Source organism: Pinus tabuliformis, chromosome 1_2, assembly GCF_031772625.1.
Source record: "Pinus tabuliformis cultivar Carrire ecotype Pingquan chromosome 1_2, CPIR1, whole genome shotgun sequence".
Taxonomy (NCBI): Eukaryota; Viridiplantae; Streptophyta; class Pinopsida; order Pinales; family Pinaceae; genus Pinus; species Pinus tabuliformis.
Genome location: NC_142298.1, coordinates 1,075,959,654 through 1,075,982,707, shown reverse-complemented (window position 1 = coordinate 1,075,982,707; position 23,054 = coordinate 1,075,959,654). Strand labels below are relative to the sequence as shown.

The 23,054-nt window shown below is 36.5% G+C and overlaps 1 protein-coding gene across 1 annotated transcript in view; it reads right to left on the bottom strand.

Moving 5' to 3' along the window:
- LOC149209861 (DNA (cytosine-5)-methyltransferase DRM2-like) overlaps positions 1 to 17,151 on the bottom strand; it is a 212,329-nt gene extending 195,178 nt beyond the window's left edge. Inside the window, exon 1 of the mRNA XM_089398780.1 lies at positions 16,954 to 17,151. Within this exon, the coding sequence (XP_089254906.1) occupies positions 16,954 to 17,151 (198 nt within the window). The remainder of the gene's footprint in view (positions 1 to 16,953) is intronic.
- Positions 17,152 to 23,054: the final 5,903 nt, after the last annotated feature.

Genomic DNA, 23,054 nt, shown 5'->3' with positions numbered 1-23,054 from the left:
TGAATTGCGTATACATCGCCCTACGCTCTCGCGTGTTTATTTGATGTGCTCGGCGGTGGTATATTAAAAGCCGTATTCTTTAACGCGACTTTTTAAAAGCTTTTCTGGCGATTTTTTCCGGTGAAAATCCGGCAGTAATTTATTGAAATCCAAGTTTGATAACTAGTTTCTTCACAATGAAAGCGTCCCAGGGGTTTTTCAGGGTGCTTTATCCGAATATCCAGTTAAAAAACCATTTTAACTGCAACAAATCATGATTTCATCTCAATTTCTTCCGCCGGATTCGTCACCGGAATCTCAAAAAATCGCATTATAGACAACTCCATATTAAAATGGCGTCGTCTAGGCATTGCCAAATTTGGCCAGTAAAAAATTTACAGCTATTTATTTTTGGGAATTCAAAATTATTTTTAAATTTGACAAACTGTAACCTAATAAGAATGAGGTTGTTTTGGTAGTGGTAAATTTGGTTAGTTAAAATTTACTGTTATTTTTTTTGAGTACTTAAAATTAAAATTATCTTGAAGCTTGAAGCTTAATAAAATATTCTATAAATTTTAACAAAATTAACCAATATAACCAAATTAATATTAAAATTTAACAATTGTAATTCAAATTTCAAAAAAAAATTAAAATTTTTATCAAAATAACATTATTTCCATTATCTAAACAAAAGTTTAAAACCACTTCATACTATGCACTTTATTAATATTAAAAAAATTACATTAAAGCGTGTATAGTATGTTCGCACCATTACGAATACATAGTCATACCTACAGTCCCTTGGTCGTGCGTGTATTTGATGAATAAGGCGGCATATTAAAATATTAAAAATATGGTGTTATTTAATTTTATGACATCGAAGAATGGGATTTGGAAATAAAAAATTCTTTAATAAGTCAACTCAATAATATTCATTTAATGATTTAAAACGAGGGTAAAGGTTTTTCTTGGAAGTTGAAAACGATCTTTAATTTATAATAATTTGTTTATTGATAAAATTTAAAATTTAATATAATAATAATTTTGTTATTATTTAATTTGAAAATATTTCTTTGGAAGTTGGGAGAAATTGTATATATATTTTTTTATTCTAGAAAATCTACACATGGCTGGATAATAATGAATTTAATTTAGTTTAATGTTTTTTGGAAGTTGAATTATTTATTTATTTATTTATTTATAAATAGTGGCAATTAGGTTAATTTTGTATTCATGAAATGGATTTAATTCTAATTCCTATCGCTATAATCTTAAGGTGCTTATGTATGTTTCTTTGCAAATCATATTCGCACGGGTGGATTCTAGCCACTACCACTATAACCTCAACATGTCTATGTGTCTTTTTTTGGCAAGCATACTTGCGCGATACAAGTTGATTCCAATTGATTTCACTATAACCTCTAGGTGCCTACGTATGCCCCATCAACCAACAAAGTTGCGTGACACGAGTCGATTCCAATGCTACCACTATAACCTCTACGTACCTACATATGTTGCTTCGGCAAGCATACTTACCTGACATACGTTGATTCCAAGTGCTACCACTATAACCCTTAGGTGCCTATGTATGCTTCTTCAATAAGCATAGGTGAATAGAGGGATTTGAACCTCAAACCTCCTCGTAAAAACACTTCATTGTTACAATCATCACTAATTGAGCTACCCCAAGGGGATGGAAAAATTGATTTTAAGATATATCAAAATTAAAATTTTCATTTAAAATATGTTGTTGGTCTCTTTATTAACTTAATTAATTTATTAAAAAATCCATTGAATTTCTTAGTTATTCATTGATTTATTTAAAAATAATTTTAAATGGATTATTCCTCAAAAAATAGATAAAATTCAATATTTTGTTTAATTTATTAAACAAAATTACATTTCACCATTTATTAATTTATTAAAAAAGTTAAGTAATTTACTTAAAAAGAAGAAGAAGAATAAGATTGAGTTTGTTTAATTATTAATTTAATTATTTTAAAATTGGTTAGATTTGTTTTCATAGATGGGATGACTCTCCAGATGGATGGGGGGAGGGGGGAGGCAAGCTGTTGTCGTCCAACCTAGTTTGAGAAACAGGGGACATGGCAACATGCCTTCGCATAAGTTAATGTACAATGATGATCTACAAGATTCATTTCATTAATGAAATATCAAATGCTTGAGCACACTATTGAAGATTGGTGGTGGTGGAGTGAGAGCACACTTCTCTAGCCTATTACTCATATGAAAACGAATAGAAATAAGACCTTCCTCATGATGTATCCCCTACAAAACACTCTTGTTATAGCTTGTCACATATCTTCCTGCAATTTTAGCTGTAAAAAGGGAAGGTCAAAGGTGAAGAAACTCTATTTTGGGTTGCGATGTAATTAAATTGGCTTGGGGTTGAAATGCATTGAGGCTAAGACATACAAACTGATTTTGCAGTCTTAAGGGGCTTGTTTCTCAAATGACACTCAGAAAAATCTCCATTCAATGGGTAAATCCCTTTCACTTCTCAAATTTTGTTTTAGTATATTATCCCCTATTAAGGGGTCTATTAACATCTATAACATGCAAGGAAATAAGGTAGTTTTGTTATTGTTTTGAGGTGTGATGAAGTCTTGGATATTGGTCACTCTCCTTGGGTTTGATGGTGAAGCATCTCGACCTCATTTCCTTTTCTATTTTTACGCCCATAATTATATAGCTTCATTTCTCTATTTCAATCTATTTTATCTAGTTTTTGATTTGTCGATGTCTCTATTTCATTCTTTCAAGTATTCTTGTAAGTCATTGGGGTGGTATTTTTGGCAAATTTGGAGGGACTTCTCTTTGGTTTTATCTTCCCCTACCCATGGTGTGTTGGATTATTTGATTCCATGCTTGAGGCATCCCTCTCATGGCATTAATTGCAGTAAGTTTTTTTAGTGATAGAGGGTGGAAAGTTGTGTTGGGTCTTCTATCTTATCTTCTATCCTCGTCATAGTGGTGGAGTTTTTGAACTTATTGTATGGTTGTATAATCGTGTCCTCATCCCTCACTTGTTGCTTGTATGTTTACATTCCTTGTCATTGGGTCCAATAACACAATCCCTTGGCATAAATTATCTACGTGCTCTGAGGGACAGAGGGTGGAAAGTTATGTTGGGTCTTATATGTTTGTGTGGGGCACATGTAAAGAGGGGAGTCCTACAATCCTTCCTAGTCATAGTCCTACCCCCCTTTTGTTACCTATTTTTTCATAGTCCTTGTTGTTGGGTTCAAATTCACAACCTCTACTATCTTGAGGATTTTATAATTCAATATTTTTCTGGGTCTGTCAATTAACCTGGAGGAAAAGGTGTTGGAGGCCATTACACCAACCCCTATTGGCCAGCTTGGGTTGGAAATTCTCTTGCATTATCCCTGTCTATTACAGGTTGATAGGCTAGGGTTCTCTTGGTATGGCAGGTCCCTAATGCTTTAGAGATATTCTTCTATATTCAATCTCTTTTCTAAGTCATTAATAAGTTCACCCTTGGCTCAATGCCATGTTAGCAGACACATGTTCGAAGGGGGTAAACATATTACTAGGAAAGAGCCTAAAGGGGGCACACTTGTATGCATCATTGTTTCAAGGACTTCATTGGATGATACCTGGATTTTATCTCAGGCCCTATCCAAGAAGAAAGTACTCAAGCTAAGGGAGACCATTCCACTCACATAACTCCTCTCTCAGATACATAAGTCGTGGTAGAGTGGGAAGACTAGATTCCACATGTAAGGAACACAAGGGGTTGTTTTAACTAGTACATGCAAACTATCAACCTATATTGAAAGTTAAAATTCTTATTGGGGTGGGTGCTCACTTACTAGTATGAGCATCAATAAGATATCCTTCATTCTTTGGAGTGCATTCATCACTAATTGAGAATTGGGCCAAATAATAGACATAGTATAGAAACATCTTGGCAACCCCCCTATAGTGAGGACTGCTCATGATGATACAAACAAGGAAATACAAATTGTAGCTTTGGACTATGATCCCTCGGCGTAGTTATCTGATGTCAATGTTCTATATGTCTTATGATATAAATGTTTATAGGTAGTATATCTTTGGCCAAGTCTTCAGTTCTATTTTGAATTTTGTAATCTTTATTTGTTCTCATTATCTCTTCCCTCTCTACAAAGAGCTTTTTTAGTTATGGCGAAGTCTCTCTAGTGAGAAACCAAAAACACTATTTTGACTCGTGTAATTACCATTTTTTATAGCTAATAATATTCACCTTACAAGCCAAAAAAATAGATTGATTTATCTATCAGGTTCCTGAGGTTCCTTGGGATTAGGGACTGTTTTACCAGCAATTCCTATGAGGGAAACCTTTTCTTTAATCTTCTTCGGCTACTTGGTATCATTTGGTTTAACCTTTTCAGGCACATCTATGGTTCTTGTCCTCAGCTTATATTGTTTGTGGACCTCATACACAGCAGTATCATAGCCTTGTTTAAAATCAAAAGATTCACCAGATTTATTTTGAAATAGATTAAAGTCATGCTCATATTGGTCTTGTTGGGTTAGGAAAATTTGTTCCTCAGCCTTCAAATCCACCAAGTTCATGTGAGTATCTTCCATCTGTTCACTAGATCTAGATGCTTTAGCATAATTTTCATGAAAAGGAGGCCTTACATCATGGTCTGGGCTAGACCTACCAGCATTTTTATTTTGAGTTTTGCGGAAATTTGGGTTCCTTATGGTATTAGGTTGTTGTCCTTCCCATTATGATTTCCTCTCAACACTCTCTACTTTGTCTCCCAGCCTGTGCATGCCACTGATAATAGCATCCAGCTTTTGATCTAAGGCTGAGGGTTCCTCTTTAAAGGTGGTTCTTCTCTCAGTTCTAGCTTTGTTTCTTTTGGCAATTAGATTTTCCTCTATGCTAACAACAACATTTTGCATGTCTACAAGGGTTTGAGGGGCTCTTTCCCTTAACTCATAAGCCATGTCAGTGTCAAAACCATTAGGGAATTTATACAAAGCAAGATCAGGTGGAGGTCTTAGGCTCTGTGGTATTGCATTATAAACATTATTAAATCTTGGACAATAGTCCAAGACAGATTCTTGAGGGCCTCTTTTGATGGTGTCATATTCAGATAATATGTGCAAGGGGTCTTTCTTTTTCTCCCATCTGTTGATAAATGTCTGGTATAAGGCTTCTGGGTCTGCTATGGAATTGGCTGTGAGTGCTCTAAACCAAGTTCTAACATCACCTGTCAAACTTTGGACGAAAATCTTCATTCTCAAGCTATCGTCATCTATCTCGTAGTTCTCAAAATAGTCTTGCATCTTCTTTGTATGCTGAAGGGATGTGCAAGAACCAGTTCCATCAAAATATGTGATTTTAGTTTGATAATCCTGAGGCATAGCCCCTAGATTAGCAGGTAATTGCAGGGGTGCATATCTATTAGCCATGTTTACGGGGATAAGTGGAACAATAGGAACAACTAGAACAACTCTAACAATAGCAGTTATGGGAGTATGTGCAGTAAATGGAGGTGTGGAAGGAGTGCTTTTAGAGGTGGATGATGAACAAGGGGAAGTGGGGGTTGAACGAAATAAAACCTTGACAGGGGTTGGAACACAGCTTGGCTGAACTGTTTCAGGGCTAAAGTCAACAAAATCTTCTCTTTGCTCTAGCTTCCTGAGGTTCCTTGGGATTAAATTGGGATTTTCAAAAATAGCTACGGGGTTTGGGTCTGGATTTGACCTTGTATACCGTGAATTCCTTTTGGGAACCAAATTCTAAACTTGTTTTGGTATTTTCTATGAATGCTTTTTAGAATTAGCAAGGAACTGATCAAATTTTGGAATAGCTATCTATAACTTAAAACTAGCATGAGGATTGACTGAAGCAGCATTTGTTTACTCCTGTAAATGCAAAGCAAGAACAGTTTCAAAGGCTTCCTGGCTGACATTCAGGCTTCATCTGTAGTTTTAAGGAAAATGCAGCAATTGGAAAATTCATTGTTTTCCCCAATGGAGCTTCCCAACTTGATTTGTGAGATTTAACTGAGGATGTCCCCAGCGGAGTCGCCATTATGTTATCACTTAGGTTGTCCTTAAATCTCCTTAAAGGATACGGCCGAGGTAACCACAAACCAATCTTTGGACTGCAAGTCCTAGCCTACCAGCAGTCAAAGAGGGCTCTCTCTTTAGGATTTCGCTTTGTTGATGATGATTTTAGGCTAGTTATTAGGTACAAGGGGTTATGCTTGAGTTTAGGTGGGAAGGATGATGCTTCCAAGTAGAGAGGCAGGGATAGCATGAAAGTTTTAGAACCATTGGGCGTGGAGTCAAGGAGTAAGACTGCTGGTGCGTTTTCTTGGTCACAAGAGGGAATATGGAGCGAGCTAGCTACATATGAAACAATGATTCAAGCTTAAAAGGATGGAATGAGGGCTAAGGAATGAGAGGCAATTAAGAATCTCTCATTTAGCTTAGCAGAGGGAAGGTGAATGAGCTCTATTTAGGAGCAGTGAAGAATCCCTAGATAATTGTCAAACATGAGTGAATCAGGGGAAATATGAGCCACAGGGAATTCATATTCATTACTAATTCAGATGAAAACATAAAGAAACAGCAGAAATTGAGCATAGGGGGCAATTAAACCAATTCTAAACTATTCATTCTTTCTGCTATTTTAGATGGTACTTCAATGGAAAACAAAGGTAAGAAACACTTATTGAGTCATGTTGCAGCACAAGAATTCCACATTCAATTCTTTAAAACATTAATACACAGCACACAGTCATTCCTCCAAGATTTTCAATAGTCTTTGATTAAGTAAAACCTCAAGTATACAGAGCGAGTCTCTCTTGGAGCTATACAACCAACCAACCCTTTAAACAGTGAATTAGGGTGGTTTTATAGATAAAATATCTACAAAATCAGATCCGAGTTAGATCTTCTGTAATAAGTGTCTTTAACCTAACACATGTCTGAAATAAATGCGAGAAAATATCCTCGATTTGCACTGGGTGCAGCTGTCTCAAAAAAGAATTTAATGTGTTGTCTTTATGGCTCTGTTCTGACCACTTAGCCATAACTGTGCATTGGGTTTTGATCCATGCTCCTGAGTGGTTCTGAAGTGCATTAACTGTGATGGGAGAGCCTTGATCAAAGCTCCACCGTTTTCTTTGACTTTGTTGGAGGTCATTCAATGTTCACCTGCATTGGGAATAAAAGATTTTCATTAAAAACATTCGACTCATACTCTTTGCCGCTTCCTTGATATGCTTTGGCACTGAATGTGCGCCTTTCTCACTTCTGATACTCTTTAAACTGTTGCCTCGACCTTTCATGGCTGTTGTTCGGCCCTCTGTTGCATTAAAAATTGTCTTTGCCCCTTTCCTAAATCTCTATGAAGAAATTTATGTCATTTTGCGAGTTTCGGGTCTACTAGAGGTCGAGCCATGAAAGGGCTTTCCATTTTGGTCTATTTCTCGTAGCGATGCGTGATTAGCGCTAGGCGCTAATCGCGCATCAAAAATTGCCTCAGATTTTGATTCCGGGCTCTCTAGGCTGTGATTTGCGCCTTTCGTGCTTTTTGACGGTGACGTCAGCATGATGTCAGTCGCGGGTCCCAGTATGGCGGTGACGTGGCAGGGTGACGCCAACAGGGTGATGTCAGCAGTACGGCCGGGTGACGTGGCGGTACAGTGGAGGAGATGACGTGGTAGTAGGGTGGCAGCTATGTGGCAAGGACACGGTGGTAGGAGGCTGACGCAGCGTGATGACGTCAGCATGATGTATTGCTGACGCAGGAGGGGGGAAGGCAGTTTCCGTCGCACTGCTTTTGTGCCCAGGCGGTTTCGGAGGAGGGGGCTCCGCCATAGCCGAGAGGGTGATGCGTGGCGGGAGTAAGATGGGAAAACCGCCCATCTCCTGGGCATTAACCCTCAGCATGTCGGGGCACAAAAAGGCCCGCCCACCGTAAATCTTAGGCGCGCCAGATCTGACGGTCGGCGGCATTGATAACGCGGTGGAGGGTTAGGGACGGGGCCCGCTCTGTTTTTATTTGTTTTTTTATACGGTGGGGGGGGTTAAACATTAGAAATGTGGGTTTATGGGTATGCGCAGGCAGTGTTTAAATAAATGTTAAACAGGGGTTGGCTATTAATTTAACAGGTGTTAAATTAATCCCAGGCTCAGATGCGGAAGGGCTAATGCCAAGCCCCAGATGAACTCAGCATTCCCTGAACTTAGGAAATATGGCTATAGTGCCAAAGGGAGGGGTTATTTAATATTTTTTGGGGATTTCATATAATTTTTAGTAGTAAATTGGGATGGGGAAATGATATAGGGAGCTAGATAATAGAGTTAGGGGTTAATATGAAAATGAGGTGAAGTGTAGGGGGGAGGCTAAGTTTGTGAGCCTAAAATTTGGACATTGAAAGTGAATGGACTATGGAGACATGATTTTACGCAAGAAATGTGGCTTCCTTTCACAGAAGAAAGTCAAAGCTTGACTTGGTGCTGTTACAAAAATAAAGTTATAACAGGACTGGTTGGGCAGATCCCAAGGTCCTTAAGGGGATGTTAGTGAGTGATTTGGGGAATGAGAAGAAAGGGGAGTTAGACATGCCTCGCTTGAGCTCCTCCAAAGGGGAATTGCCTTGCCCTGTAATCTGAATAGATATAACACTTGAAAAGATGAAATGGATTACACAGCATGATTCTGCAAGCACAAAACTACTTACCCAACCTACTTACCTAGCATTTTTTCTTCTTTTTTGTATGGGTGCACTTGGACTTGCAGACCCTGATTATCCTTTTTTTTTTCTGTCCTTCTATCTAAATCTACACTTATTTCTTCCAAGGGCCCAGATTAAGCGGTTAGGCTCCTTTGTTTCTCTACCTATCTGCAAATCTGCCAAGATTAAACTGTTTGGACAGATAATGATTCTCTATATTCTAAAACAAGAAATTGAAACCTAGCGAAGCCAAGATTAGGCTGTTTGGACTTCCCTTACCAAAAAATTCTTCAACAATGGTTAATTTATCAAAATTGGAACAATAGTGGCATTTAGACTGACACACTTTCATGACCTCTTCGTTGGCCTCTTTTTAGGAAATATGGAGCATTGCAGCATGCAAAGTATGACATATTTGGCATGTAAAAATGTCAATCATGAAAGATGAACACCTGTTGCAATAGGAGGCTAACAGGAAGAAACCCATATCAATGAAAAAGTAGAAGAACTTGAGAAGAAGAAGCCAAAGAAGGAGGAAATGGGAGATCTCTACTATGAATGAGATGATCTCCTCCACTAAGTTCTTTTTACTCTTGTAAAGTATATCCATCATGGTAGGAAACATTAGAAGCAAGATAGGATGCATCATTTTAGGAGATGGCATCACACTTACATATAATTGAAGCAAGAACTCATGACATCTTTATAAGAAGCTTGAAAGTTAGTTGAAGTAGAAGTCCATAACAATCATAAAAAGGGCTCTTGGTACCCTCATTGAAACCATAAGTAGTACTTATGGGTAGAATAAAATCATCTGGCGTAGAGTTCATCATACATCATCATCATTAGGAAGGAGAATTTGCAGGATGAGGATAATCAAAATCCTCTATTGGAATATTCATTAAATGGTTCACCTCTCTTGGAAGAAGCAAGTGTCTTGCTGAGAATTCCACCTTATATGGGATTCATTGTTTTAGAAGGATGATGGTATGATGACAAAGGAGTGCAACAAGTTAAGATGATTAAAGAAAACTCAATCAAGGAACAAAATATGCCAAAGGAAGTCTAGATTATGGAAAGAAGAAAATAGGTATGTATGCATATGTTTGATAAATTAAGTCGTGTCATCATGTAGTTGCAAATAACATGGGTGAATACTTTACCTCATGAGTATGATCAAAGGAAATGGATCTCTTTCATTGAGAATATGCATGAAGGCATGGTTCAAATATTGACTAGATGAAATCAACATAATATGTTCTCATATGGAATATGAGGTGGTTGAAAATGGTGTAGGAACTTTGGATGGAAGTTCCTAGGAGAAATATATGAAGAAAGAAAGAAGAGATCGTGAAAGGTGCAACTATGGTCACGAGCAAAAAAAAATAAACATCTGATGACTAGAATAATTGACCATGAAATCTCCATAGAGAAGGCATGAAAGGCCCTGATGAGGTCTGTGAAGAAAGGAGACCTTTGAATTGAAAATTTTGGATATGTGCTTCTGAATGTGTAGGATGTTGTTATTGCAAGAAAGATGTCATGATGAAAGGCCATCACAAAAGGTAACTTTAATTTCATGTTCATTTTTTTATTTTCGAACAACGTCGGGATGGATTGATACAGGGATATCGAAGGAGAAGTTGTAGATGTCACCTACAACTAGCACTCATGTGGTTGGATGAAATATCCTAAAGGAAACATGACTTGGAAGAGGTAGTCGTATGGAGAAAATCAAGATGTGGATTAAAATATCACTTTCCAATGAAGAGACGGATGAAAAATTGATGAAGCTCATGAAGGAAAAATATGGATGGCTGAGGCCCTACGACTGATGAAGGATCCATTATGAAAAGGATGAACTTCATGACATCAAAAGAAGGAGCCCCACAATCATTTGAGAATCCCACGATCTCCACCTATTGTTGAAAGTTGCTAGAAGCAAGTACCTAGTTAAGAGGGAGCTTGGACAAGTCCGTGAATAAGAGGGATCCTAGGTACATTACTTTTATAGAAGTGGCTACATTTCTTTATAGGAATGGTTATATCATCCCTAGTTGTGAGGGAGAGATAGACACATCATTATTGTCTTCACTTTGGGAAGAAAGGGTGGAGGATTGGATAAGCATCTAGAATCTGATACTCTTTGAGGATGAGGTAGGGAATCCAAGATAAGAGTAGTCGAAGAGGACCGATATTCTTTGAAGTTTGGGAATCCAAGATAAGTATAGTACTAGGAGGACATACCCTATGAACACACAGGTGGGGTATGTACCTTGGGAGACAATGATGATGGTGTCTATAAGTCATTGGTCTTGCCAACATTATGTTTTGATCTTGTGGAGAGATAGAGTTGCTATTAAAGACCTTTCTATGTGACAATGATGGGTGATATGATGCTAAACAAATTGGTTACCAATCCAACTTTTCGTATGAATACTCTTCAGATTGAGAATTTCCAAGTACCTTGTATGGATTATGAATACTTCCCTAGTTAAGAGGGAGTTTTGAAATGTGTAACTAGGCTTGGTCTTCACAATGACATATGTAATCATGATTTTATGTAATGAGAAAAATAAATTTATTATTGTTATTCTTGAGGCATGGATTTCAAGCTCAAGGAAATTCGTTTTATAGGTCAAGCTCCCATTGTGAGATTTTTGGGCTTGTCATTTAGTCTATAGGTCCAGAATGTCATTGTCATGTGTGAAAGACCCTTCTTGGGCATGTTACATATTGTAATTTTTTTTTTATTTAAGTCAATTTGAGTCAAAAGACCCTCCAAGAGCTTGTCATGGTGCAATGAACAAGTTGGCCTACTCAAGCAACAAGTCAGCCTAAAGGCAGTTACAAGTCACCTTACAAACATGGACAAGAAGCCTATATAAAGGAGGACTTAACCTCATGTTAGGACTCTCTTATCACTCACACGAGTTCGATCAAGGAAGAGGAAAAGTGTGAAGAAGAGGACAAGAAGGAGAAAAAAATCAAATTTTTGGGATTGTTTTTAGGTATTCTTCTCACATGTACGAAGTGGATTAGGGCATCCTTCTACAGTAGCAAGTACCAAATTGCATTCACCTTCAAGGGCTGAGTTTTGGGTCAAGAAAGGTCTCTCTAGCAAGCCAAATTGTCGAGGAAGGGAAATGAAGTCAAGCGAAGAATAAAGGAGGCAAATTATTCCACTTCCAAGCCACACGTGTGACCTAGGGTTTTTGCAGAAGATGCTAAAATTACAGGTCTACAACAGCTAGCCGAAATTCTGATCTAGGGCCGAAATTTGAAATAGTGGAACAAGCTTGACCAAGGTTGACTTGGAGGAATAGAAGTTCATGAAGGAGGAGCTATGAATTGGTCTTGGAGGGGTCTTAGTCAAGGGTCGTAGGTCTTGGAATTCACCATTTGAAGTTCTATAAGAAGAGAAGAATTCATGTGGGTTTTCCTCTTAGTTGGAGAGGTTTTGGCTTTGGATAATTGCCTATATCTTGCGTCCTTTGTCTTATTGTTATTTATAGTTTGGTATTTGTTTGATGAAGAGAAAAAAATAATAATCTTCAACAATCAAGTTGAAGAATAATGTAATCAAGATAAGTAAAAAGGCATCATAAAAAACTATAAAAAAGGAGAAATCATCTATCTAGCTACCACTAGATTTCTCAACAATGTTTTCATTCTATCCTTAGTATGCCCAAGAGATGATTCTATAATTTATTGTTGCTTTTTCTAAATTGCATACTCATTCCTCAAGACCACCATTGTTTTTATTATCTTTTAGGTGATATTTTTGAAAAATTGCACTAAAGTTTTTTCTAAGTTGGTTGAAGTTGAGCTTTCAATTGATTGTAGAAATATTATAGTTGATCCCATTTTAGATTGAATAGATGAAGAAGTGTTTACATCTATTTAAACATGTTTGGGACAAAATGAAAGGAAAATAAGATAAACAAAAACAATCATTTTTGTTGTAAAACTAGTTACCATATAATAGTACAAAATCGATAAATTTCAATGGAAAAAATTCAATATGAAAAATGTGAACTTAATAATATTGTTTTATTGAACTTGAGATTAATCAGATTGATTTTTCTGCATTTGTTATTGGTTGTGAAACAAGAGTGGCAAGTGTGAGGTGAAAATGAGTTTTGGTTGACAAGTTGAACTATCCTTTTGATGGTGTTTTGGGCAGGCCACAAACAACCAAGCAGAGACATATGCTCTATTTTAGGGTTGTGTTTGAATCCATATGAATCAATCTCCATACTACTCTCAGATTCACAACTCTATAGGGGATCAATTAGGAAACAAGGTGACATCATTAGAAATTGACGCCTTTCTTTTAAACAAGCATGGTGAGTCGCTTGTCAATTTTGTAATATCAAAACATGTAGAGGTAAGTGTGAGAGATGGCTAGCTGTCAACAAAGTGATATTTATGTATATGTGATGTTAGAATGGAAGAGGAGACATTATTCCACACGAAATTTGTGTTGAATGTGCTCTGCGTTAATTAATCTAATAGTAAAAATACAAATACAAAAAGATTTATCTCAAGATAGACAAACTATCTTGGACACATAATCATTTAATTGGATAATCTCTCACATCCAACTGAGCCTCACAATCTCATAAAGGCTAGAAATAAACTCCTAATAATGACCATCTATCCTAACAATCAAATATGATCACACACATAACACAAGTAATAGCTACATACTCCAACACAATGTTACAAAAACCACCCCCTTACAAATCAAAACCTGGAACTGCAAATCGTGCGAAGCCATGAGTGATCTGTGAAGAAAACTACAAACTCAAATTTCAAAACCACAGTTCGCTTTGAAAATTGTGTTTCCTTGACTTGTGCGAACTGTGAGGGTTTCATTCGTAGTTTCGCAAGCCAAACCATAGTTTTTGCACGATTCCGCTACACTTTACATGTAGTTCTAGAAAGAACTTGCATGGTTTTGTGAGATTTTTTTTTTTGAATTATGTGACCCTTATTTGAAGAACCATGCTTCCTAGACACTCCAAATGTGCTCCCTTGTAGCTTCCTAGATGCTCCCTAATGGTAATGTTAAATTCTTAAAGTAAAAGTGACATTTTTCTCTATTTTTCATTTTCAACTCTCTACTTATGTTTTTAACATGACCATGAAATTATTTAAGTGTTTGAGAGTGGTTCCAACACTTCATATGGAAAAAAATAATTTGATATCCCATTCAAAATTCAGTGGACTTGACAGTTTTCAAGATTTCAAGATTAATGGGATTGTAGCATTTCTTTAGATTATAGCAAGTATGGGGTTACGTGATTGGCATCTAAGCAAGATCACCAAGCCCTATATGCACCCCAGTGTTGGTCGTGTTGATGGTTGAACTCCTTTTTCATGGCCCTAGAAAAATTGTATCCTTGACTCAAGTTAAAATCATTGATTGGGCATGTTAAGTTTGTCTATCATATTTTAAGCCTTGGATTAGATATTTTGATCAAAATTGGGCAATGTTGACTAATATCCTTGGATAATTGAGGTACAGGAAAAGGTGAGACAAGAGGAGAAGATTCTAGATTATAAATGGTTGATATTCCAATAAGTGATCATTAATATACTATAAATGCCATTTCTATCTTAATTTGTTCATAATATGCATGCATTGATATATTCTACAACTAATTTGACGTTTTTCTCGCAGGAAAATAATGCTTTCTAGGCCGAGCTGCCAAAAAAAAATGGGTGCACTGTTTCCCATTGCTTGCAACATTGTTCCAATATGTGAACAATTCCTTCAACGGAACTAGTGAATATTCCTGATAAAGAATACCAAAATATTCAGACTTAACACGAAATGGAGGTTAATTTTTATTTAACATCAAAGCTATTTTGAAAATTTACATTATTAAAATATAAAACTCTTGTTATTAGAATCATATAATTGTAACAAACCCACAATTTTCCCAGAATACAAGTCTCCTAATTAAAAAAAAAAAAAATCCTACTATGGGGAAATTGATTCAGCACCCAGAATTTCTATTATTTTCAAAACAAAGATCTCGAATGAATTGATTCAGCACCCAGAATTTCTATTATTTTCAAAACAAAGATCTGGAATGTTTGGAATACAACATTACCCAATAAAAATAATAAATATAAAAACCCATAATGTAATCCAGAACCTGAAACTCCCATACATATATGTGTAAGCTGGGTCAACGTAGAAGGACCAGAGCCAAAATCGAATGACAAGAAGCAGAAGTTTACATTACAACATTACACAATAATAATAATAAATATAAAAACTTATAATGTAATCCAAAACCTGAAACTCCCATACATACATGTGTAAGCCGGGGCAAGGTAGAAGGGCTAGAGCCAAAATCGAATGACAAGAAGCAAGAGTCTGTGAACATGCAAGATTTCAGGAATTCGAATGTGCATTTCGATCGAAATCGTGTTAAAGTGGCCAATGCGGTCGTATTGTATAACCATGCACATGATGCAAACTTCAGAGACCTTGGAGATTACAGATTTAAGCAATAAACTAGAAGAACCTAGATGGAGAAGTTTGCAACGCCTAAAAAAGTTAAAATGAGGAGTGCAACAACCTCCAAAGAGAAGGACGCTTCAAACAACTAAAGTCGGCTTCGAAAGACCAAGACAACTAACAGTGTCCAATTTGGTAATTTCTAAATGACAGCTGAAATTTAAATGAAACAGCTTAGGTTTTCATGCTTTTATGTTTACTTTCTCATTTAACTGCACAGAGAAGAAGGGCTTATTGCAGAGTACTCTGAGGAGTCCCTAATCTAGTCAAGTAAATGAGGAATGTTCCCAAGAGTTACCCAGAATGGGGGTGGGTACAAGCACCACATTTCCGAAGTCCCCTTTGGAACGCCCACCCTTTTCGGAACATTTTCAAGAGTAGGGAAATCATTGGAACGCTAGAACACACGGAACAAGGACGGGAACGAATTCTCATGCGACACAGAAAACACAATCAGAGAGTGCGGTAAGAGATATCTCAACTGTAAGAGTTCTAAGGAGTGTCCCATTTTTTTGTTTGTTTGACGGAGTGTGGTGATATGTAACTACTTTGTGTACATAATATTTGTACTAGGTAACTTCACTTAAGTGATTACGTCCAGCCTGCTCAGTTAGGAAGATATTAGGGAAATTCACTTGAGTGATTAAGTCCAGCGTGCTCAATTAGGAAGCTTGACTCGAAGGGTTTTTAGAATATTTATATGAAGCACATTTATTTTAAATTACTATTTTGGTCATATTGGGCACATTCATTTCAAGTGATCATTTTTTGGAGGCTCAACCATGAAGTCTGACTCAGAGGTTGTTCAGAGAATTGAGCTTGTGAACTCCAAGGGTATCCAAAATATTTGTACTAGGCACCCAAAATATTTGTACTAGGCACATCCAACTTGCGATGACTTCCTCCAAGAGAATTGACCATGTGACCTGACCCAGAGAATTGACCCTGTGACCTCCAAGGGTGCCCAAAATATTTGTACCACCCACATCCAACTTAAGCAATCACTTCCCCGAGTAGGAGAATTGATCCTGTGACCTACAAGGGTACCCAAAATATTTGTACAAGAGACATCCACCTTAAGCGATCACTTCCCCGAGGAGAATTGATCGTGTGACCTCCAAGGGTGCCCAAAATATTTGTACTAGGCACATCCACCTTAAGGGATCACTTCGTGCCTGACTCTGGAGGGTGCCTACATAATCGATCCGATAACCTCACTTCATGCCCTAAGGATGCCCAAAATATTTGTACCAGGCACATCGACCATCATTTCCCTAGGAGAATTGACCCTCTGACCTCCAAGGGTGCAGAAAATATTTTTACCAGGCATATTTGTACAAGGCACATCCACTTCCTGTCTTACTTTGACTTTGAAGGGTGCCCACATAATCTATCCAATGACCTCACTTCAATGCTTTCCTCCAAAGGTGCCCAAAATAAATATACCAGATACATCCACCTTAAGTGAAACATAACTCTAGAGAGTGCCCACACAATCTACCCAATGACCTCACTTCAGTCCCAAGGGTGCCCACATAATTGACCCAATGACCTAGTGCCCAAAAAAATTCTACCCAATAACCTCTTGATAACAAAAATACTTTAACTTTATTAAAAACAATATACTCTTATGATGATTTCCGGCGCCACCTTATTATGACTTCAAATATTTTAGAAAATAAGGAAACCTTAACTCACCTCATCCATGGAGCTTTTGCAGTGCAGGTTACATCCTTTATATTTCTGTTCGCTCACGCACCCAGAGGATGCTGAAGGAGGAGCTCCAGAGCAGCGCTGTCTTTTCTTGGACGAATTATTGGATAAATTGTCGTCGCTGTCTCCGTTTTCTGTAAGTTTTGCCTGCGAGAAAGCAATGTAAGAACTCTTTCCCACCATTATTGCACCTAAAAATAAGTTGGCGCGAAAGAAAAATGCAATTTTAGTTTACCATTATTCTCTAGAGCACCGAGATGCAGACTTTTGATAACGCAGATCGACCAGAGGCTGTTCTTTAATGAAACTGACGCGCATGTAAAAATTTACGAAAGATGTGAAACTTTCCCTACATCTGCATGGCGAGAAAGCAGTCCATCGAGACTCGAACTTCTGACGTCCTGCAGCTTCTCATCTAGCTACACAAAATGCAGATCTAACCGGAGTGGGGAGTATTTGCCATAAAATGCAGAGAAGGGATGGCAAAAAATACAGAGGCACACAGCCCGTCATTCTGACCGTAGATACACGCGCCCACGCCTGTATGAATTGCGTATACATCGCCCTACGCTCTCGCGTGTTTATTTGATGTGCCTGGCGGTGGTATATTAAAATGGCGTGGTCTAGGCATTGCCAAATTTGCCCAGTAAAAAATTTACAGCTATTTATTTTTGGGCATTCCAAATTATTTTGAAATTTGACAACGGTAATCTAATAAAAATGAGGTTGTTTTGGTAGTGGTAAATTTGGTTAGTTAAAATTTACTGTTATTTTTTTGAATACTTAAAATTAAAATTATCTTGAAGCTTGAAGCTTAATAAAATATTCTATAAATTTTAACAAAATTAACCAATATAACGAAATTAATATTAAAATTTAACCATTATAACCCAAATTTCAAAAAAAATTAATTTTTTTATCAAAATAATATTATTTCCATGATCTAAACAAAAATTTAAAACCACTTCATATTATGCACTTTATTAATATTAAAAAATCAACATAGTCATACCTACAGTCCCTCGGTCGTGCGTTTATTTGATAGATAAGGCGGCATATTAAAATATTAAAAATATGTTGTTATTTAATTTTATGACATCGAAGAATGGGATTTGGAAATAAAAAAATTCTTTAATAAGTCAACTCAATAATATTCATTTAATGATTTAAAACGAGGGTAAAGGTTTTTCTTGGAAGTTGAAAACGATCTTTAATTTATAATAATTTGTTTATTGATAAAATTTAAAATTTAATATAATAATAATTTTGTTATTATTTAATTTGAAAATATTTCGGGAAAAATTATATATATAATTTTTTATTCTAGAAAATCTACAAATGGCTGGGTAATAAAATATATTATAATAATTTAAAATGAATTTAATTTAATTTAATGTTTTTTTGGAAGTTGGAATATTTTGGAAGTTGAATTATTTATTTATTTATTTAAAAATAGTGGTAATTAGGTTAATTTTGTATTCATGAAATGGGTTAATTCTAATTTTTATCACTATAATCTTAAGGTGTCTATGTATGTCTCTTTATTCGCGCTGGTGGATTCTAGCAGCCACTACCACTATAACCTCAACATGCTTATGTGTCCTCTTTTGGCAAGCATACTTGCTTGATACAAGTCGATTCCAAGTGATGTCACTATAATCTCTAGGTGCCTAAGTATGCCCCTTCGATCAACAAAGTTGCGTGACAAGTGTCGATTCCAATGCTACCACTATAATCTCTACGGACCTACATATGTTGCTTCGACAAGCATACTTACCTGACATACGTTGATTCCAAGTGCTACCACTATAACCCTTAGGTGCCTATGTATGCTTCTTTAATAAGCATAGGTGAATCGAGGGATTTGAACCTCAAAACCTCCTAGTAAAAACACTTCATTTTCACAATCATCACTAATTGAGCTACCCTAAGGGGATGAAAAAAATGATTTTAAGATATATTAATATTAATAATTTTCATTTAAAATATATTGTTGATCTCTTTATTAACTTAATTTATTAAAAAATCCATTGAATTTCTTAGTTATTCATTGATTTTTTTTAAAATAATTTTAAATGGATTATTTCTTAAAAAATAGATTAAATTTTATATTTTTTTAGTTTATTAAACAAAATTACATTTCACCATTTATTAATTTATTAAAAAAGTTAAGTAATTTATTTAAAAAGAATAAGAAGAATAAGATTGAGTTTGTTTAATTATTAATTTAATTATTTTAAAATTGGTTAGATTTTTTTTCGTAGATGGGATGACTCTCCAGATGGATGGGGGGAGGAAGGCTGTTGTCGTCCAACCTAGTTTGAGAAACAGGGGACATGGCAATATGCCTTCACATAAGTTAATGTACAATGATGATCTACAAGATTCATTTCATTAATGAAATATCAAATGCTTCAGCACACTATTGAAGATTGGAGGTGGTGGAGTGAGAGCACACTTCTCTAGCCTGTTACTCATATGAAAACAAATAGAAATAAGACCTTCCTCATGATGTATCCCCTACACAACACTCCTGTTATAGCTTGTTACATATCTTCCTGCAGTTTTAGCTGTAAAAAGGGAAGGTCAAAGGCGAAGAAACTCTGTTGTGGGTGGTGATGTAATTACATTGGCTTGGGGTTGAAATGCATTGAGGCTGAGACATACCAACTGATTTTGCAGTCTTAAGGGGCTTCTTTCTCCTTTGGCACTCTGAAAAATCTCCATTCAATGGGTAAATCCCTTTCACTTCTCAAATTTTGTTTTAGTATATTATCCCCTATTAAGGGGTCTATTAACATCTATAACATGCAAGGAAATAAGGTAGTGTTGTTATTGTTTTGAGGTGTGATGAAGTCTTGGATATTGGTCACTCTCCTTGGGTTTGATGGTGAAGTATCTCGACCTCGTTTCCTTTTCTATTTTTACGTCCATAATTATATAGCTTCATTTGTCTATTTCAATCTATTTTATCTGGTTTTTGATTTGTCGATGTGTTGGCTCCCTATAATACTAGTGATTACCCCATTACTATTGTAGTTATACCCCTTATTTATATTGTTGTGCCCCTATTACCCCCATATTGTTATTTCTGTGCCCCACAGAATCCCTCTATTGTTATTTTTGTGGCTTTATATTAATATTGTTAGGTCCACTGGATTATATTGTGACTCCGCAGACTCCTATATATAGAAAGGAGGCTTTGTCATTTGAATCATCAAAGAATTGTTCATTTATGTAATGTAAAGGAGGTTGCCCCTCGAAGAGGCTGAATTCTGTGTTGATCCATCTTTTATATCTTTTCTTGAGCTGGTTTCATAACATTTGGTATCAGAGCTTTGGATTCTAGGGTTTCGTTGCTCCAAACAGGTCATCTTGGCATTTTCGCTATAACTTTGTTTCTGTGAAATTTCAGAATTCGAAAAAAAAAATGATTTGAGAAGTAATAGCATTGAACCTTGGGTCCAAATTTCAGATAATTTCACGCTATATTTTTAGAGATATGATCTGAGGAAGTTAGTCTTCTTGCAGACTCCTGACTTACATTCTAAACAGGTGACCTGGGGAAAATTGTCATAACTTTCTCTCTGAAAATCGAATTGAAATTCTGTAAGAAGGTACAGAAAGAGAACGGACTGTAGTTTCTTTTATGCATTTTTCAGATCCATAGGTCAAAACAGTGACTTGTGGCACGTCGTACAAGTTTGCTCTACTAAATTAGTCTAAAATCAAGTCACTGTGGGAGATTTCACATAACTCTTCCTTGGAGAATCCAATTTGGGTTAGACTTATGGCATTGGAAATAGGACACAGAAGGCTACTACAGGTTGCAATTTCAGAACTGGATGATCCGAAATTATAGAGATACATCCGATTCAATATCAGGCTTCTACAAAGGGAAAAAAGGTGTGTAGTTTTTTTTTAAAATTTTTGCGTAAGCTTGGTTTGAAGGAATTCAAAGGGCATAGTAAAGCATTATTATCGGTAACTTATGCCCCGAGGAAAGAAAATTCAAACACCGAGTAAGGAACCTGAAAGCTCTAGCATGACTCATGAAGAAGAGGAAGAAATGCTACATGATATATCAAAATTACAAGAACAAGTGCAACAAATGTCACGCTCACCAAAGCTTACAGAAGCTAAGATAAATGGCGTAAAATCTAAGATAAAGGGCATGGAAGCTAAGATGGATGATTCGAACATAGATTTGAAGAGAGACATGGTAGATTTGAAGACAGATTTGAGGACAAACATGGACGAATTGAAGATAAATATGAATAAGTTGCTACAAGAAATGGGCACTAAGGATGAAAGGGTACTAAAGGAAAGTCATGATGAGAATAAAAGAAATGTTAATCATGATTCCATAGACGCTAATGTTGGATCGAAGACTCGCCATATTCCAAAAATCGATATGAGGAAGTTTGATGGCAAGGATCCTGCTACATGGATATTACAGATGGAGCAATTCTTCGATCTCAATAATGTGCAAAACACACAAAAGGTACGTATGGCAACTGTATATTTGGAACCAAATAAGTTTGTATGGTATTAATGGCTTTGCTCTCGTAAACAATTTATCACTTGGGCAATTTTTACGGAAGAATTGATAGCACATTATGAGGATACAGAAAGTAACACTTTTTTTAGCCAATTGATAAGTCTCAAACAAAAGAGTTCAATAATGGAGCACATTGAGGAGATCCAAAAATTGAACATAAGGGTAAAAGATATTCCAGAGGTGTTGTTGGGAAAAGTATCTATTCATAATGCCCCTATCCCACTCTAAGGTGTGATAGTGCCTTAGCAACAAACAAGGAAAACTATTTTCGTATTCTTCTTTATGAAATGTAAACGAAGAGGAAGGATGTAACTAACCTGTGTCTTTCGCTAGTTTTTTGATCCAATCGCTCTCCTCTTTGTTTGCTTCCCGCTGCCTGCTCCCTTACTGGTCCAGCTTCACCAAGTTCCTGCAAGATCACAGAAGAGGAAAACTACACAAAAGACATAGATTTACATTCATAACTAGCTTATGATCAGATTTAAGCTAAACATGCAAACATAACAAAGCATCATTGATATACAGCATGTAGGAGAAACTCAAATAGTTTTATTGATATAATAAGAAAGTCCAAGAGGAGATACAACCAAGTGAGTCCCGATCCAGCATCTACCTCCCAGCAAAGGAATCCCTTCCTCACCTCCAACAAAGCATAAATCACCCAATGCACCAATCTCAATCTCAAACGAACAACAATTCTCTGCAAAGTACAAAATTCCAGCCTCTGGATCTCTGGGATGAGGGATCCATATATAGATGTAAGCAGAGAGGATGATTCAGCTTATGTTTTGACTTGTGGCTTATCTCTGTCAGTTCTTGTTTCCACTTGGAGGCTGAGAGCCTCTTACTCATCACTAGTCGAATTCAGTGAGGAAAGTGTCATTGGAGAATATTCTGGAAGCTTCCATTGTCTTTCCACCTCGTTGAATGACTTTTCCATTTGTCATTTCCCGCTCAACGCACCCTGGTAGTGCATTCACCTATGTTGCAATGCACCTAGCCAGTGTATTTGGGTGCTTTGCAACGCAGGCAGCTAGTGGAGCATCTGAATTTATCCTGATTTGACTAGTTTTGGGAAATTTCTGGTGCAGAACTTCTGGGAGAAGCTGTCATTTGTTGACCTTGTTTCTTTAGGAGCTGGAACAACATCTTTAGGGACTTAGGATCCCTTGGTTTATGGACATTTCATGCTTATAGCTGTAAGGCACAACAATGTCTATAACAATTGCCCCCTAAAGTATGAGGCCGTTTATCGGGTGAAAAGCTTTATTAGGAGGATCCGAAGTTCTTTCAATGCTGGGAGGAGACCTGTAATAAGATACAATACAATACATTATTTTCATACTGTTTTCATGATCTAGCCGAGGCGGGCATTCCCATGCTCAGCTTTATAAATTCATTTCTATGTACATAGGACAGATAATCGTCTGATGGTAGACTGATGATCTTGATGAAATCATCATCCTTTTGGTAGGATGATTATGTGTGCTGCAATGTTGTACATTTCAATGTCTTTATTTTTCCT